Source organism: Micromys minutus, assembly GCF_963924665.1.
Source record: "Micromys minutus genome assembly, chromosome: 1".
Lineage (NCBI taxonomy): Eukaryota > Metazoa > Chordata > Mammalia > Rodentia > Muridae > Micromys > Micromys minutus.
In genome coordinates, this window is record NC_137969.1 from 245,306,517 (window position 1) to 245,323,469 (window position 16,953).

The window sequence follows — 16,953 nt, forward strand, 5'->3', positions numbered from 1 at the left end:
GGGAACAGTCAATGGTTCTTGCAAGTCCTGACAGGCAAGGCCCTGCCTGGGAGGACCTACATAGTTCCCCCATCCTGTCACTTTTAGAATGCCTGGGGCTGTGGCTATGGCTTCTGCCTGTCCCCAGCCTCCAGAGCCTGAGCAGGTGTGAGTCACTGTCGAAGGATGCAGAACCTAGGCAAGCACTCCTCACAGGCCACTGGTGATGGGCCATTCGGGGATGCTTCTGGCCACACCTATACTGATCTGACAAGTGAGAATTTCAACTCATTCGCTCAAGCACCGAAATATTGTCTGTAAACAAAACCAACTCCCCGCCCTACTCTCTGGCCTGACATCCCCAAAGTCCCGCATAAGGGGCCGCTCGGCAGCTTTGCCCTCACCACGTTGCTCCTTGTGGACCAGTCCACTGCATCCTCAGTCCTCGCCTATCTTGTCTACCCTCCCAGACAGGTTCTTTGCCAAAGGCATTCAAGGAAGGAGCCCTTAGCAGGCATTCCTCTGAATCTGAGTCACCTTGTGCCACCACCATTCCAGAAAAGCTGCGGGACAGATGTAACACAGTGGTCCTCAACCCCCCATAATGCTGCGACACCAAGCATCTTCCACCAGATGGCCCCTCTCTTGTACTACCTGTCATTTATGTCATCGGTGTCCAAAAAATAAAATAAAAAGAACTTCAGGTAGTCTTCACAAGGTGATGGAGCCGTCATAAACGAGGCAAGTTTGGCTCCTTTCTGCTCACTGAGACAACCCACTGTTTGTTTCCGTTTGCTCCTGCCTGTGCCACCCACCGCGAGGTAATGGAGTCAGGGGACAGCTCTGCACTGTTCTGCCTGGACTCTAGCCTTCAAAACTACGAGGTAATTAAACTGTCCTTTTATACACAGAGCTGAGCTCAGATATCACGTTACAGTAACAAAAAGCTGACTAATATAGGCTCCAAGACTCATCTGTAAAATGGACAGATGTGCCTAGCCAGCAGCGCCAAAAGACAGACCATAAGAGGCTTAAGGCCAAGCACGTGGGGCTTACCCAATAATTGGGCACTCCCATATCCTGATCCCCTCTGTCAGGACTAGCTCCAGTCCCGTCTACCAAAATGTGCTTTACTGATTGCACCAGCACAGCAGAGCATCATCCAGGTTGGAGTTCAGGCAGCTTAGGCCACAAACACCATCTTCATAATCGTCAGGCATGGTTGTTAAAATAAAAATAAATAGACCCAGCAGGGAACATCGGGGCAGGGAAGACTAGTCAGTCACTGCTCACGGGAGTCTGCCTAGAATGTGCATCTCACAGAAGCACACACCCTGAACAGTCTGCAGGTTTCTGGGGCAGATCAGGTGAGATAGAAGCAAAATCTCTGGTGAGAGCCAGCAGGTGGCAGAAGCTCCACAGTGAGGGGAGGCTCCGCTCGGGAACAGCACGTGCTCCGTGATGTCCAGCAGCAGCAACCGTGCATCTCTCTGCATCTGATTAAAGGCCCCTGGTTTCCTATTGTCTCCTTTGCCCTGTTACATAACTCTACTGCACATGAGCAATTCCGCACACACACACTTCTTTTCCATAACCACAGCGTTATCAGGACACCTCATCTTCCCCCACAGGGTTCAGTGCAGCAAAACCCTTTGCAGCAGCGGCCAGAACATCCTGTAGCTTGTATCTCTTAACCCTAATTGCAAAGGAGAACATAGGTCCTCCCTACCTACGATGGTTGGCCCCTATAACTCAATCCTTCCCTGTGCTTAACGAGACAAGATTTTTTGCCCTTCCTTGAACAATGATAACCTGTGACCACAGAGGTGGGCCACATCAGAAGGCTGGGCCACATGTCTATACCTTTCATGTAGGCCTCAATCTTGCGGATAAGCTCGTAGGACTTGGAGCGGTCTAACAGGGTCCTGATGGCAGGCAGGGGATCCAAGACGATGGTCTCAGGGTGAGCATCAATGTACTCCTGAAAGAAAAGCCAGCTTGTGGTTAGAGGAGGGGGCTGATGCTGTGGCAAGGGCATTGATAAGACTGGATACCCAGAACCCCCCAAGCATCTGTCCCTCGCTTGTCCTTTCCCCATTTCAGGACTTTGTTTAAACTAATAAAGGGCCAAGCAGACATGTGCCCAAACAGAGGCAGGCGCGGGGGGTTCTTGCTGAGATGCTGAAACAAAGGTGTTAGAGAACTCTCCATGAGAGTTCCTATAGAGAACATCATGAAGGAAGAACAGAGACTAGGGTTTTGCCCCCTAGGTGAAAGCTCCATCCAAACACCAGGCTGGCCCATCTGCTCTATCAGAGTGCAGGTTCAGCTTTCTGCACCAGTGGGTAAGGGCTCCATGGCAGGGCAAGGAAGAGTGGAACAAAATGATTCGTGGTTCATGGAAATTTCATAAGGCACTGTGTGATGAGTTGGGCCATGGCAGGGCATGCCTTTAATCCCAGCACTCGGGAGGGAGGCAGAGGCAGGTGGAGCTCTGAGTTTGGGGCCAGCCTGGTCTACAGAGCAAATTCTGGAACAGATAGGACTATGCAGAGAAACTCTGTCCTTAAAAACAAAAAAACAAAAAACAAAAAAAAAAAAAAAAAAAAAAAAAAAACCAGAACTGTCCCACTTACTGTGGCCATGCCTTGTCAAGAGATCTGTCAGTCAGAAGAACCTTCCCTTCAATATCTAGTAGTTTCCTCATGGGCTCTACAGAATCCCAAGGGGAACCTGGAGGGGTGGGGTGGGGTTAGCCTTTGAGGAGTCTGGCATCATCCTGGGAATGGTAACTCACATAGCAGACAAGTTGCTATAAGACAACTCAGTAGACTGAGGTCAGAGGAGCTAGGGAGATACCTCAGCCAGCGCAAGCATGAGGACCCAAGTTTAATCCCCAGGTCCGGGATAAAAGTAGGGTACAGTTGCTCACACCTGTGATTCCAGCACTGGGGGAGACAGGCAGATTCCTAGGGCTTGCTGGTCACTCAGCCTACTCTGCCTTGGCAAGTTTCAGGCGGGTGAGAGAAGGTCTCAAAAAACAAGGAGAATGGTTTTAAAGAAACAGCACTTGAGGGTCTTTAGCTCACACACACGTGTAAGTGCACCCCCCCCTACACACACACATACACACCGCAAGAGACAAAAAAAAGCCACTCTGTTCTGACTCCAGGAGCCCCAGGCACCTTGGTGAGTCACAGCAACTTGCTGGCATGTGGAAATAAGACTCTCCTCTGGCTTGTCAAATTCATGATTTGGAGGATACAATTACAGGATGCTGAAGAGAACGGAGAGTTTCAGCAAGCGGGCTGGGCTTGGAGGAGGTCTTTCCCCACTGTGGTGGGCTGAACTGAGTCCCCCATACACGCCCAGCCTTAACCCTCCAGCACCTGTAAATGCAGATTTACTTGGGAAAGGGGATTTTAGCCAGGATCAAGTTAGGATTCGGTGACAGTGAGTTTGGGTGGGAGGACAGATCTTCCCTGGGCCTCCAGGTGGAACTAGGCCTCCTAATGTCTTGGTTTTAGAATTTCGGCCTCCAAGCTGCGACAGAACAAATTTGTTGCCAAGCTACCAAGCCTATGGTCAGACAGCTCTGGCAAACTATCACACAAGTTCACGCTATCTGTCTCGGACCCAGCCTCACCCTGGTCCACATGCCAGGCTGAGGTCAGCAAAGGTCAGAGGAGAAAACACCACAATGCGGCCTTCTCTGGTAAGCTTTATCAACACAAAGAAAGAGCCATTGAAACTTTTTTTTTTTAAGAGAATCTATTTTTGTTCCTAGTATCACTTCGAGAGCATTTGAGGCAAAAGCCAGATTCATACGCACTCTGTCTAAAACTGTCCTCCCCATGAACCCCCATGGGACCTCCCTTCTATCCTCTGCCCTGAATGTTTAAATCTCTGTCTCTTCCTCGGATGTGGCTGGATGCCACCCTGGGAGGCCTCTACGTTGGCACCGACTCTAGTAGATTCCAGATACCTGCTCACGGCTGAGAATCCCGCTGCCCCACTGCCCCATTGCCTGTGTTCTACAGCTGATATACAGAGTTATGAACAGCCATTAGGCCACACAACGGTGCCCATGTCACTCTCCCCAAATTTCAGCTTACCCGAGAGCTGTGTCTGAGCCCCGCTTCTCCCATGGACAAGCATCCCTGGCCTTTCCTGCATCGAAGCATGCTGACACACCAGCTGCCCTCCCCCCCCCAACCTGCTCGCACAGACTTACAAAACGTGACCCTATACGTGCCTGTGCTGGGTGTCTGTCTTGCAGGTGCAGCAGAAAGATACTCCAGTGAGTGGGCACCTCTGTGCCTGGTTCCCAACTGGTCCTGGCCAGCTCTGCAAGTCCCAGTCCCTCAAAGTCCCTTCCCACTCTACTTCAGAAGCAGCCTGGTGTGTCAGGAAGACCATGTGACAGGGATGGAGGCAGCAAACCACTAGGCTTCTTGAAGTCTCTCAAGACTTACTGTAGGTGACCCTGCAGGCCTTAAGTTCCAGGAGTCTATTAGCTGAAGAAACCTGAGGAGTAGAGTTTCAAAGCCATATGGGACTTCTCTGGAGAGAAAAGGACAACTGTTTGGTGGTAGCACTGCAGGTGACAGGGAGGCTGTATGCACTTACCAAGATACTCACCACCCAGGAAGGACATGTTCTCCCCAGCAACTGAAGCTACCTAAACACGGGCATACAGTCCCCCCCCCCCCCGTATGCCCCAAAAAAGCTGATGCTGGACCGATGTTCCTGCACCAAAACCTTTAAAGAGAGCCCAGGATCACCAAGGCAGGAATTTAAGCCAAAATCATAAGGGAAAAAAAGCCATATGAAACTAAAGAAGGAAACAATCTGACAAGCAGGCGCCAACCAGCTTTGGGCCTGGGATGAAAGCAGCAGGCACACAGAGGAATCTCTGCCCGGGCATACCAATGTCTCTGGAGACAGGAGAGCGAAAGGGGCAAAGGCTTTTACCAGCTTCCCTGTGATCACAAGTACTTTCCCCCAAGCTTTTCAGCTCATCTATTGTGTGGTGGGCTGCATGCGTTTTCCACACGTCCCTTAGAATTGCCAAACAAATTGCTGGAAGAAAGACATAAAACCATCTCCATGGCAAATGGTAAACACTCATTCCCTCAGAGGTGGCCTGCCAAGAGGGACCAGAGCGAGGTCCTGAGGCAAACGGGGAATCTGGCCTTCACACAGAGACGGACAGTAAGTTCCACAGTCAGAGGGGATGAGGCAGGGGCCAGCCAGGTGTCCACTCAAGCACAAGCTGATCCAGACCTACAGGATGAGGCCATTAGGGGCACTGACGAGACACACTATGGGGTGGAGGTGGGGTGACGGGGTGGGGGTGCACAGTTCCCCACTGCAGTCCGAGACAACCAGGAACACTGGCTACACTCCATCTCTGCGGTCCCCTGGCAGAGAGATGGGCTTTGCTCTCCATCAGAAGCTCCAAATTCAGATCTTGCCTGTGTGTTACAGTTTTGGTCAACCTGACACAAACTTAGACATACTTGGGAAGAAGGGATTCTCAGGGAGGAACTGCTCCCACAGGCCTGAGGAAACAGTGTTACGTCCTGACTACTAATTAATGTAAGAGGGCCCATCTCACATGAATGGTGGCATCCTTGAGCAGATGGCCTGGGATGTTTAAGAAAGGTGGCTGAGCAAGCATGGAAACAAGCCAGCGAGCAGCATTCCTTCAAGGACAGGGCTTCAGCTCCCACCTTCTGGTTCCTGCCTTGGTTTCCCTTGATGATGGATGCTAACTGTGCACTAAAATAAAACCCTGCTCTCCTTGAGCTGCCTTTAGTTGTGGTGTTTAACACAGCAAGAGAAGGAAAGTAGGACACTGTGTCAAACCGTCCACGCCTGGAAGCATGTGTGGAGTCGAGTCCGCAATCCCATGTTACCTAAACTCTGGATAAAGTGACCCCAGGGAGTTGCTAGGAGTCCGGGAATGATCGATGTGTAAGGAGCAGGTAGAACACGGGGGGGGGGGGGGGGACTTTTGGCATTTTATAACATGGGACTCAGGTCTCTGGGCCCCCTCTGTCCCTGAAAACTCTTAAAACACCAGCCATGCACTGTGGCTTTGTCGTAAGAGGTCCCAGCCTCCGGAGGGCATGTATAATAAAGCAAATGCTCTCCCAGAGATATTGGATGTAGATCATATCCACCTGTGTGCTAAGTCTAGCAGGAGCTGGGTTCTAGAACATTTGGCTCTAGAAGGAGACACACCATGGGCTCCTGGGAATCAGGAGGTGTGTGTTTCAGTAGCACCCGCCCACCAGAGGAATGGCAGGATTGAATCCCAATCAGAGCTGACCTGACTTCCATATAGCCATTGAGGATTACTGGCGGGGGCCTTCTCAGTGCCATCTTTCCCTCTGAGTCCCTCTGACAGTCACAAAGGCTGGCCTTTTTAGGCACCCCCCACCCCATTCTGGGTGAGAGCCAGGAGTCTTCTTGTCACCAATGCTTTGGTACCGTGACGGACCTGGACTCACCTCCAGGGAGAATAACTATTAATGTACTTGTTACACCCACATCCTAACGTGCTTCTCTCACATCCAGCCTACCAAGGAGGGCCTGTTAACAGTCTCTGACAAAGACACCAGGGCTCAGAGTGTCTCAGTGCATGCTCCATATGGAGTCCTAGCTCTGATACCAGGCAAAGAAAAACGGCACAAGAAAATCTGACTCCAGGAAGGACAGCTCAGCTGCATCTGGGCCACAACCACTTAGCTCATTCCTAGGAAGCCTTTGCCGTGTGCTGCAATGGGGCCATGGTCTAATAGCTATATGCAGTGTGCAAAACTCCACACGGCAGCATCAGCCAGAGATAATGCACGAAGAAAAAGGAGGCACAGGGAGGCTGCATCCTTCTCTCCAGCAAGAGAGTCCTGTGGATCCGGAACTAAGCAAGAAGCAAAGGAAGGTCCCTTAGCCCAGCCTGTCTTCTTGGGAAGGAAACAGTGACTACATCAAGGTTCCCAGCCATGGATAATGACTAGTGTAAAGACAGATGCTCTTGGGAGAGTGCATCAGTGAATGACAGTCCAGAGGGGTGGTTATGAGGAAGATTCACATGGCAGAGTGTAGGGAGCCGTTTGTGCCACACCCAAACATGGCGCCGGCTTCCCGCCGAGAACTCAGCAAACAGAACTGTTGCCCAGCCAAGAGACTTAATGCGCATGCGCCACATACGTCATAGCCCGCTCTCGGGGCATACTATTGAGTTACTGGAGGGCGCACCAATCAGGTAGCGACACGAGTCTCTTAGGCATATATAGCAGTGCATTTCTCCCCCACGAGGAGGAGAGGGAGATAGTGGAGAGATTGCGGGAGACCCCACGTGGAGAAATGGCAGAGAGATACCACGTGGAGAGAGACCCGATAGGAGAGATTGCGGGAGATCCCACGTGGAGAGAGACTGGGCAGAGAGATCGCACGTGGGAGACTGCACGTGAGAGGTCGCCTAGACAGTAGACCCTGGTAGGGAGTCCCCGACTCAGAGAGAAGTTTCCTGCTCAAGAAGTCCCCTGCTCAGAGTGCTGTACAATAAAGGTTGTCCGCAGAAGAATCTTGTTGTTTGTTGCACGCCTGTTCCTACCGGTGGGAAGCGTGGGCGCGTGACAGCAGAGAGCAAGGGATCTGTACAGGACTCTGGGGCACAGGGCTAACCCAGAGTCAGGCAGAGCGGTAGTGAAGACCTACTGAGAAATAAGGTAACCCCACGGAGGGAATACGATGGGTCCAGTGGTCCACGGAAGTTGTGTTGCAAAGATACAGTTCAGTTCTTCAGAAAGGAAAACCTGGCCCCCAGATACCAAGACCATGTCAGGATGAAGTTAGGCCATGGTCCTAAATATTTTGGGAGAGGACAAATAGTGGGTCCTCCAGGAGCTGATGAAGCTATGAAGTCAACCCACTGTTATAGATTTGGTATCAACCAAGGCCAGGGCCAACATCCCCCAGGCAAAGCTTTCCCATCACCTGTCTATTCATCACAGCTTAGAGAAGAGCACAGTTCCAAGGCATCTGCACAGTTCCACGTGTCCTGGTGCAGGAAGGCACGTCGAGCTGGCAGCAGGCCTAGTGCAGGGCAAAGATTTCAGGAGCAAAGAGGCAGTTATGGTAGCATACAGAATATACCAGGAGCTATGACATCATTCATGGCATCAAAGACAAAGACGTTCTGTATGCAACCTGTGTTAACAGTCCCTGGTGGTTGGCCAAGACTTCTGCCTTCCAATCGTTTGCAGATCACATCTTTCAGCCCAGCAGCACACAGCCCAGCCCCAGCCTTACATAACGACCTAGAGGCACCGTTCAGGCAGGAGTCAAGAAAGTGGGCTAAAGCCCTTGAGCCAGCACTGGCTCTGTGAGTTTCTTAAAGTCACATGAGTTTATAGTGGTTTCTTAGTTGTCCTGGCTATATAATGAAAAGTTTGAAAGGACTTACTTTCAGCAACCATGCTAGTTTAAGACCCAGGGACATTAGGACCCAAGGTTGTAATGTGCAGAACAAACCAGAAAAAAATTTCTGGGGCACCTATGCTGAGTCAGAGCTGAGGCCTACAGATACTTAAGGCTGTGGCCTTGCAGCTCTAGAAGCACAAAGCATGTGGCTATAGGTCCCCTGCTGAGGGCCAGTTAGGCATGCACCTACCCAGGCTGGAGCAGAAAGCCCCCTCTCCCACCTCCTACCCCCATCCCAACCTACCCAGCAACCCCCTCCATCAGTGGCAGACAAGGCCAATGCCCAGGGGTTGTCTTTTCTTGAGTCCCCACACACTCTGGGCTGCTCTGATGTGTGCAGAGAGAGCCTCAGCCACAGCTTCCTGTCTCACTCTCTGAAAAGGCTTCTCTGGAGAGTTGAGCTTCCTGTCAGCAGACACTCTCGGGTCTTAACCAGCCCTCATTGGTATTCCAGAGAGATCTCTCATGTCTGAGCACTCAGCCCAAAGCCTCCTGGAGTACAAGAGGCCAGCCCCGAGGAAGAGGGGGTGAGTATAACTTTTTGCCTATTAAGCTACAGAACAACAGCCACTTCCCATCTACCACCACGGAGATAAAGATCTATGTGGCGGCAGGGATGACTGTGGGGCAGGGGATTACTGACTCGGGATTTGGGGGAGGGCGCACAAGTCTGGCCATGAGGGAACATAGGGAGGGGGTTTCTGAGGCCATTGATGATGAAGAGCCACAGGCACAAGTCAAGAAGAAAAAGACCATTTCAGGCAGAGGCTTGGGGAAGGGCGCTGAGATTACCCGAGAACCAGGCAGCTGGGGTGGATATGGGTCTCAAAGGAAAGTTCAAACTGAGGTCCTGGAGACAGACCAGCTAAGGAGTCTGTACTTGATCCTAGAGTAATAAATCCCTTGGCCTGGGGAAGAGGGGTCATGGGGACAGCCTTAAAAGCACTGAGTGACCAGTCTAGCTAGCACTCTGAAAGGCCACAAGATACAGCAAGAAACACACAAGCAGTGATAGTGTGAGGTAGTGCTAGCCTTGGGGTACCCAGGCTGGACTGCACAATCATGAGACTGGGGTTGGGGGTGGGGCTCTTGGACCTTGACTGTTTACATCTACATGCATGGCCTGTCTCTTCTGCATTGTCAGGCTCTGACATCCTGCCCTCAGGTGTACGCAGGGCTGAGGTGTAAAACGTATGCATGATCCTCAACATGGTCAGGAGCAAGGTGGTCCAGGCAAGCCCCGTGAGATCAGCCAACACAGCCCTTCCCAGGATACTGCTGGGATCTGGCACCCTTCACAGAGGGCAGCTCCGGGCCACAATGTACTGATTAGGAAATGGAGCCGCGTCGGACGGTGGGGATGAACGTGGTATAAGCTTCATGGAAGAATGTGCAGGGTTCGTGTTTGTACCAAGGGACTTAACCTACGGACACTTCACGTGAATGCGGAAGGTGGTCACCTGCGGCTTGCTTCTAAAGTGAGGTCAGAAATGTCTAAAGGCTCATCCATGAAGGTCAGTTAAGGCCATTCGGTGTACAGGCATCAACAAAACAGGGCAGCCTGCAGGACTGCCTCTGACTGAGTTCCTGGCAGGGACTCCTGGTGGCCACAGGTTCCCTCCACTCTTCACTTAGAGCTTTGTTGGTTTGTGATGGAGCCCACAACCAGAACTCAGAGCTTCCATCCTGGAACTTGCAGAGAAAAGCAGGTGGGGGTGGGGTTGTCTTCTGTGTGCAGTGCTGCTGCTGAACTCTGGGAAAGGCAGGCGCCATCACTTGGGAGGAGGACTGAGATCCTAGCCTGCACATGCGGCCTTCCAGACTTCTAGTTTCCAACAGGCTTCAGTCATTTGAGAACCGAAGGTCTTATTGCCAGATACTGTAACTTGGCATGTGGTAGACAATGGACCCAGGTCCCGGACAAGCTCAGGTGGGAACTGCTCTTCTGGCAAGCGTGCACCTTCTCATGTCACCAAGCCCTGCCACAGGCGGGTGAGGGTGAGGGCTCTTCACCTTGGACAGCTTGCAAAGAGGAAAATGGCACTAACTGGTGAAGTCACGGTCATCAGAAAGGGGACCCCACAATGTCACTTGTCTTCAAAGACTCTCCCTGTTTATCTTAGTCAGCGTTTCTATTGCTGCGGCAAAACACCACGACCAAAAATCAAGTTGGGGAGGAAAGGGTTTATATTTGGCTTACACTTCCAGATCATCGTCCATCACTGGAGAAAGGCTTTCGTTCCATGGCTTACTCAGCCTGCTTACTTTTAGAACCCAGGAGCATCAGTGCAGACTGAGCCCTTTCCCACTGATCACTAATCGTGAAAATGCTGTATAGTTGGATCTCGTGGAGGCATTTTCTCAACCAAGGCTCCTTCCTCGAGCTTGTGTCAAGGTGACACACAAAGCCAGCCAGTTCACTGTCATCACAGTCTTTGTCTTATTTCCCCACGGTCCTTTCTGTAACTGGAGCCGTGTTCTTTTTCCTTCTATTAGCCTTGTTTGTATCATTCCCATATACGCACTTGCACATACCCAGGGATGTGTGTGAGCTCAGGCAGGTGCTGCATCTGCCTGTCTAACTTACTGTGGTGGGGTTCTGGATTCCTGGTACGCAGCAAGTACCTGCTTAGCACTTGCTGACTGAATGACAACTCCAGTGGGCATGTGATGACTGATACTGCAGATCAGTGGGAAGGCCCACAACAGGGTTAGGAAGCAGACCTGGGGCTGGCGTTCAGAAGTTGTAGAGTCTGGGGATGCAGATACCATCCACAGAGACATGATTATTCCATAAAGTCAAAGGAAGCCAGGCTTCATAACGGCAGCCCATGTGGGTGACACGGATACTAGTCAGCAATAGAATCCCTATGTAAACTAGAAACATGGAGACAGGCTCCACTGTGGCCCAAGTATGGTCGTAAAAAGGAGCTCATAGGACAAAGTCCTCTAGGACTGGGAACCCATTCCCAAGCTCGGAAAGCAGACCCCTTGGGGCTTTGGCTTCCACACTCACAAACAGAACCAGCTTTCATGACCCCAAGTTGCTGAGCCCATACCCTAAGAAGCTGGAGAGGTGGTTCGGCATTAAGAGCAGGCTTGCACAGGACTTGAGCACAGTTTACAGAAGCCATGCCAGGAGGCTCACAGTCACCAGCAACTCCATCTCCAGGGAATCAAATGTCCACTTCTGGCCTTGTGGGAACTGCCCTCACTTGCACAGACACACATAAAGATGAAAATACTGCATTTTTAAAAGAGCACAGTAGTGCCTAAGCAGGGTGACATCTCCCAACAACTTCATGGCAGTATCTGGAGGCATATTTGGTCCTTACAATAATGTTTGAAAATACTACTGTATCAGGCAGGTACAGACCAAACAGGCCATTAAACATCCTGGACAGGTCCCAACAACAAAGAACTACCTTCTTCAAGATGTCAATAGTACCGCAGCTGAGAAACCATAAGATAACATGTACAAGAGCTCTTTCTACAACTTGGGGTTGTTTGCTTATTTTTGGGTGTCTCACAGTCTTTCAGTCCCCTAAGGGTTGGGATTACAGGTGTGCACTACAGGTCGGGCAGAAAACACACTACGAAACATCTCTTTGTGTTTATTCCTTTGACTTGAGACAATCTCCTATCATTAAACCTTGAACTCCTGATTCTTCTGCCTCCACCTCAGAGGTGTGTACCAGCACGCTCTGCCAATAAGCACATTTCTACAACGCAGCATGCACCAAACCTTGAGGTGAAACACTACCTGTCACTCGTAAAGGCTCCAGTACTGGGCAGTGGAGTGGCAGGGCTTGAATCTTCTATCCGCGGTGAGGATAGGAGTGTTTTCTACCAGACAAAGGTATTAAACCGAGTTCCCCCGTCCGCAGAAAGAGCAATGCCCAGTCCCTACCACTTAAACAATGAGCAGACTGTGTGGCTATCTCCATGGGGTGACTGAGAGCAGTCATCTTGAGGTTGACCTCATGGCCACCCCTGTTCTGAGTCTACGGTTCTGGGACTAGGTTAAGCAGATTTGAGTCCCTTGGCTTCTGTTAGCCTATGTTTCATCAGCACATGGCACCAGCTGGGTCAGAAGGAATCCAAGATAATGACCTCTTCCTAGGTGACCCTGAGCCACTGACCCTCCTCCAGCCAGCTGAGGGAAAGGGAAGGGGCACCATTAGCTTCCGTCCAAAGGAAAGCCCCTCAGGCACAGCCCCAGCCCTGAAAAATTTATAACTAATTCTGTAATCTCAAGGATTGAGATGAGGGACATCTAATAAGAGATGGGCAGGACCCAGGCAGTGTGTCCACATGGTTGGTGACTAGCCAAAGGCAGCCTCTGTCATCGATCTGCTGTGACAATAGAAAATCTTTTCTGTGTCCCATGTTCTAAGTCTGACCCCAGAGGCCCACATACAAGCCAACAGAAGCTCACTTTAGACTGTTACACAACTTCTTGTGGGTTTCAATGTTGGCTTCCTAATTGGGTTAGAAGTTCAAGAACAAGGAAACCTTTGTCCCCCTGCCCTCCCCCTCTGTCCTCCAGCACAGCATAGACCCTCCACTAGGGGCGCCTCAGTGTCGGAGGCTGCCACGTTGAATTTGATGCTTGTGGTGCTAATCACTTCTGTATCTGAAAAGGGAGGGTGGATGTGGCTCTGGCTTGGGAGGTGCCAGCCACACTTAAGTATCATCTAAAATGTTCCTTGTGTGTGGCAGGCAGGGTGACTGGAACCCACATGGACTAACTGGTGAGGGACAGAGCCAGGAATAATCGCCAAGTCCCTCTAGCTACCTCCTCTCCCTGACCCTGCCTTTTAGGCTAAGTAAGCCCACATTTCCACTAAGGGACACTTTCATAATTGCTGCCTCGCTGGCTCCAGTTACAGTTGAGAACTCATAAACTGACTGGGGCCACAGCTAAGGCTGGGAGCAAAGTGCTGCTGTCACTGTAGTGACAGTGTTATTAGAAGCAAGGCTGAGGGCCTCAAGGTGCCACAGGGCCTGCATGTACTAACATATACCAGACAACAAGGAGGAAATGGTCAGTGCCTGCACACGCGCGCACACACACACACACACACACACACACACACACACGCACACGCACACACACACACACGAGGCACACATATACACACACACACGACACACACACCAGACAGACAGACAGACAGACAGACAGACAGACACACACACACACACACACACACACACACACACACACACACACACGAGGCACATACATTCCATGCCAGGCACTGTTCCAAGTACATGTGCATGTATTAATTTTTTTAATGCTCACAAAAACCTTATAGGCTATTTTAATTTTTAAAAGGAAACAAGAGTCCTGGAGTGAGCTCAGCCCCTTGCCTGCAGGGAGGACCTACTGAGAACCGGCATGAGCTTTGCCCACCTTCTCAACTCCTTGCCATAATTGCAACTAAGGTCCTGAATACCCAAGAGAGCCTCAGCCGCTTGACCACTCAGAGCCTTGACCACTCTCGTATAGCCACTAGAGCAAGCTGCACTCCCTGCCTGAGCCCAGACCCACCTGCTTCCCCTTCTCCTGCCTCAGGGCTCCCACAGGGTAACCAAACAGCTAAGAAACCAACACACAGGGGTGGGGATGTGAATTCCCTTCCTGCATCCTTGAGATGATATAGTAAGTGGTGTGGCTTTTATCCTGTCCTGGCAGCTGAGAAAGGAAACAAGAATGCAGCACACTTGGGGCTGAGAATGGAGCCTTCTTTGGTCCAGATGCCCAAGCTCTGGTGACTACCTGGTGTCTTGCCTGCTTAAAGCTCACCTTGCACTGGCAAAATCTCTTGAGCGGAGCTTCTCTCTTTGCCATTATCACCAGCGTCTTACTCCCTCATCTCTCTGCATGAGAAAGTCCAAGCTCCAGAGCCTGGCCCCAAAACTCCCTGAGCTCTGGCCCTGCCACCCTGCTCTCCAGCCTGCTGGCTCCAGGACACATTCCTTCATACACACCGGGAAGCAGCACTTGTCCCCCAAATCTCCCAGCTTTCTTCTTCCCTGCCCCTGGTCATCCAGAGCTATGTGCTCCACCCACCACTAGTCCACCCAGCCCCAAGCCAGACCCTCCCTCTCTATGGTCCTATTGGCAAACACATAGGCATGTTTGAAATGTGCCAGGTGTGGAGGGCAGCAATGGGGACAAAGGTCTTGAAGCAGGTGGCCCTGAAGGGACAAGAGCAACTGACAATGTATTATGAACTTCCAAGTGTGGAAAGTAAAGGCCAAGATAGGGAGGGCCTGGAACAGAAACTGTATCTACTACCGGGATGAAGATGATCCTCAGGAAGGCAACCTTGGCCGCATGGACTGACTGTGCAAGGGGTGAGCAAGTCGGGCTGGAGTGGCTACAATGGAGGGCTAGTGTAGCAAGGAAGAGGTAGGAGGAATAGCTCAAGGCTGCCCTGAAAGAAGGTGTCCAGAGGCAGGAGTAGCAGCACGTGCTTTTAGGCAATTGGGAGACAAACAGGGATGGATTTCTGTGAGTTAGAGGTTAGCCTGGTCTACATAGTGAGTTCCAGGACAGCCAGGGCTAGGTAAAGACAAACTGTCTTGAAAAAAGCAGACAGACAGACAGACCATGGCTAGGAGTACTCAACCTCTTTCCAGCTAATCATGATGGAGAAGAAGGACTAGGGAGTTAGATGGGCTAAACTGCTTAACCATGGGGGGTGGGGGAGGACAGACAGATAGACAGACTGACAGAATACAATGTGTAAAGGCAGCACCCAAAGCTGTCCTCCAACCTTCACATGTGAGAGAGAGTGATTGTGAGCATGGTGGCACATACTTATAATCTCAGTGTTAAGGAGGCAGAGACAGGCCTGGCCTGCTTGGCAAGTTCCAGGTCAAAGAGAGACCCTGTCTCAAATAAAAAAACAAGCAAACAAAGCTTCTACACTCTTGATAGTACTCACATGCCCACAAAGGCATATGTGAATGCGTGTGCACACACACACACACACACACACACACACAATTAATGAGAAAAAAGATCATCAGTCTGAACTCAAGCCTCCTTCCTCTCTTCCGGGACCACCCATGGAAGAACTGCATACTTGCTGGTGTACAACTGGCATGCTCCATCTGGGGAAATTCAGGAGACCAAGGGCCACCAGGTTCCTAACCCTTGCGGTCACTCCAGACAGGTGGCACCAAAAGTGACAGAAAGAAGGTTGTTACTGCTCACTAGAGGAAGTAGTCAAGAAGCCAAGAGGCTCCAGGGTTCCTGTATACCGGTCACACCCAACCCCAATGGCTCAGGAGGCAAGGCCCTCCCCGAGGAAACCTTTGCCCATGTCTGTGCACTGATAACTAAGTCTCAGTCCGTGGGCAAAGGCGCCAGACTGTTGGCTACACATGACCCTTGGAGCAGAACACAACTGAATCATCCCAGTGATCCTGCATTGTGAGGTTAATCCAAAAGGAAAACTGACCGGGCATGGTTTCCATGACAACCGGCTCAAATGACCTGAAATACACACCAGGCCCACACCCTCCCACCTGCCTCCCCCTGAACAAGGAAGAAGCTGGCCTTAGTTCCAAAGCTCCCTTCCCTGAGGACCACAGGCTCATCTCCAAAACTCACCATTTTCTACAGACAATCCTACAACCTAGTGATCTGAGTAAGATGGGGTCCTTTTGGCCGAGTCCTTTCTGAGACAGAGCCCTTCACTTCGCTGTATACCAGGCCCTGGGCTCTGCTTCTTGCTCCCGTCATCAATACGCCTGATCGTAACATCTCTGTTCAAACCCAGGTCCCAAGCCAAGCCAGTACCTTCTTGTTACTGTCCAATACAGAAAACTGAACAAGGGTTTGAAAATGAAGGCCATAGCATGGTCAAGTTCTGGGCATATGTGACCTGGCTCTGAACTTGTAACTCTCAGGAAGAGATGACCAGGTCAGTGCTGACGGCCCTTAGGCCTTGCCCCAAGAGACCTAATCCCTAGCCTTCGTCCTGATTACACACTGACTACTCCTCTGTTCACCTCTGTGGCCTCTTCGGTAGGTAACCTGATGCTCTTTCTCAAATTGAGTTGGTGTCTTCTGCAGGAAGGCACATCCATGTCTTTACCATATGTCTACCTGGTTTTTTGCTGAAATAAGAACTTCAGTAAGAATTTTCCCCAGAAATACCCAGCTAAAGATTATCATGAGGCTAGCATCCCAGGCTAGGGACCAGCAATGTGTATGTTCTGCATACAGCAAGCAGGCTGAAGATGGCTCAGCGGTTAAGAGCACTGACTGCTCTTCCAGAGGTCCTGAGTTCAATTCCCAGAAACCACATGGTGGCTCATAACCATCTGTAATGGGATCTGATACCCGCTTCTGGTGTGTCTGAAGACAGCTACGGTGTGCTCATATACATAAATAAACCTTTTTTTTTAAAGTGGTGATAATATAAAATTAAAAAAAAAAAGCAACCTAGCAAAAGCCAA

The 16,953-nt window shown here is 50.8% G+C and overlaps 1 protein-coding gene across 2 annotated transcripts in view; it reads right to left on the minus strand.

The window, feature by feature from the left end:
- The window catches only part of ITPK1 (inositol-tetrakisphosphate 1-kinase), a 125,772-nt gene that overhangs the window by 33,910 nt on the left and 74,909 nt on the right, over positions 1 to 16,953 (minus strand). For both annotated transcript variants that reach the window (XM_080909950.1, XM_080909949.1), the window contains exon 4: positions 1,843 to 1,960. In XM_080909950.1, the coding sequence (XP_080766076.1) occupies positions 1,843 to 1,960 (118 nt within the window). The remainder of the gene's footprint in view (positions 1 to 1,842; positions 1,961 to 16,953) is intronic.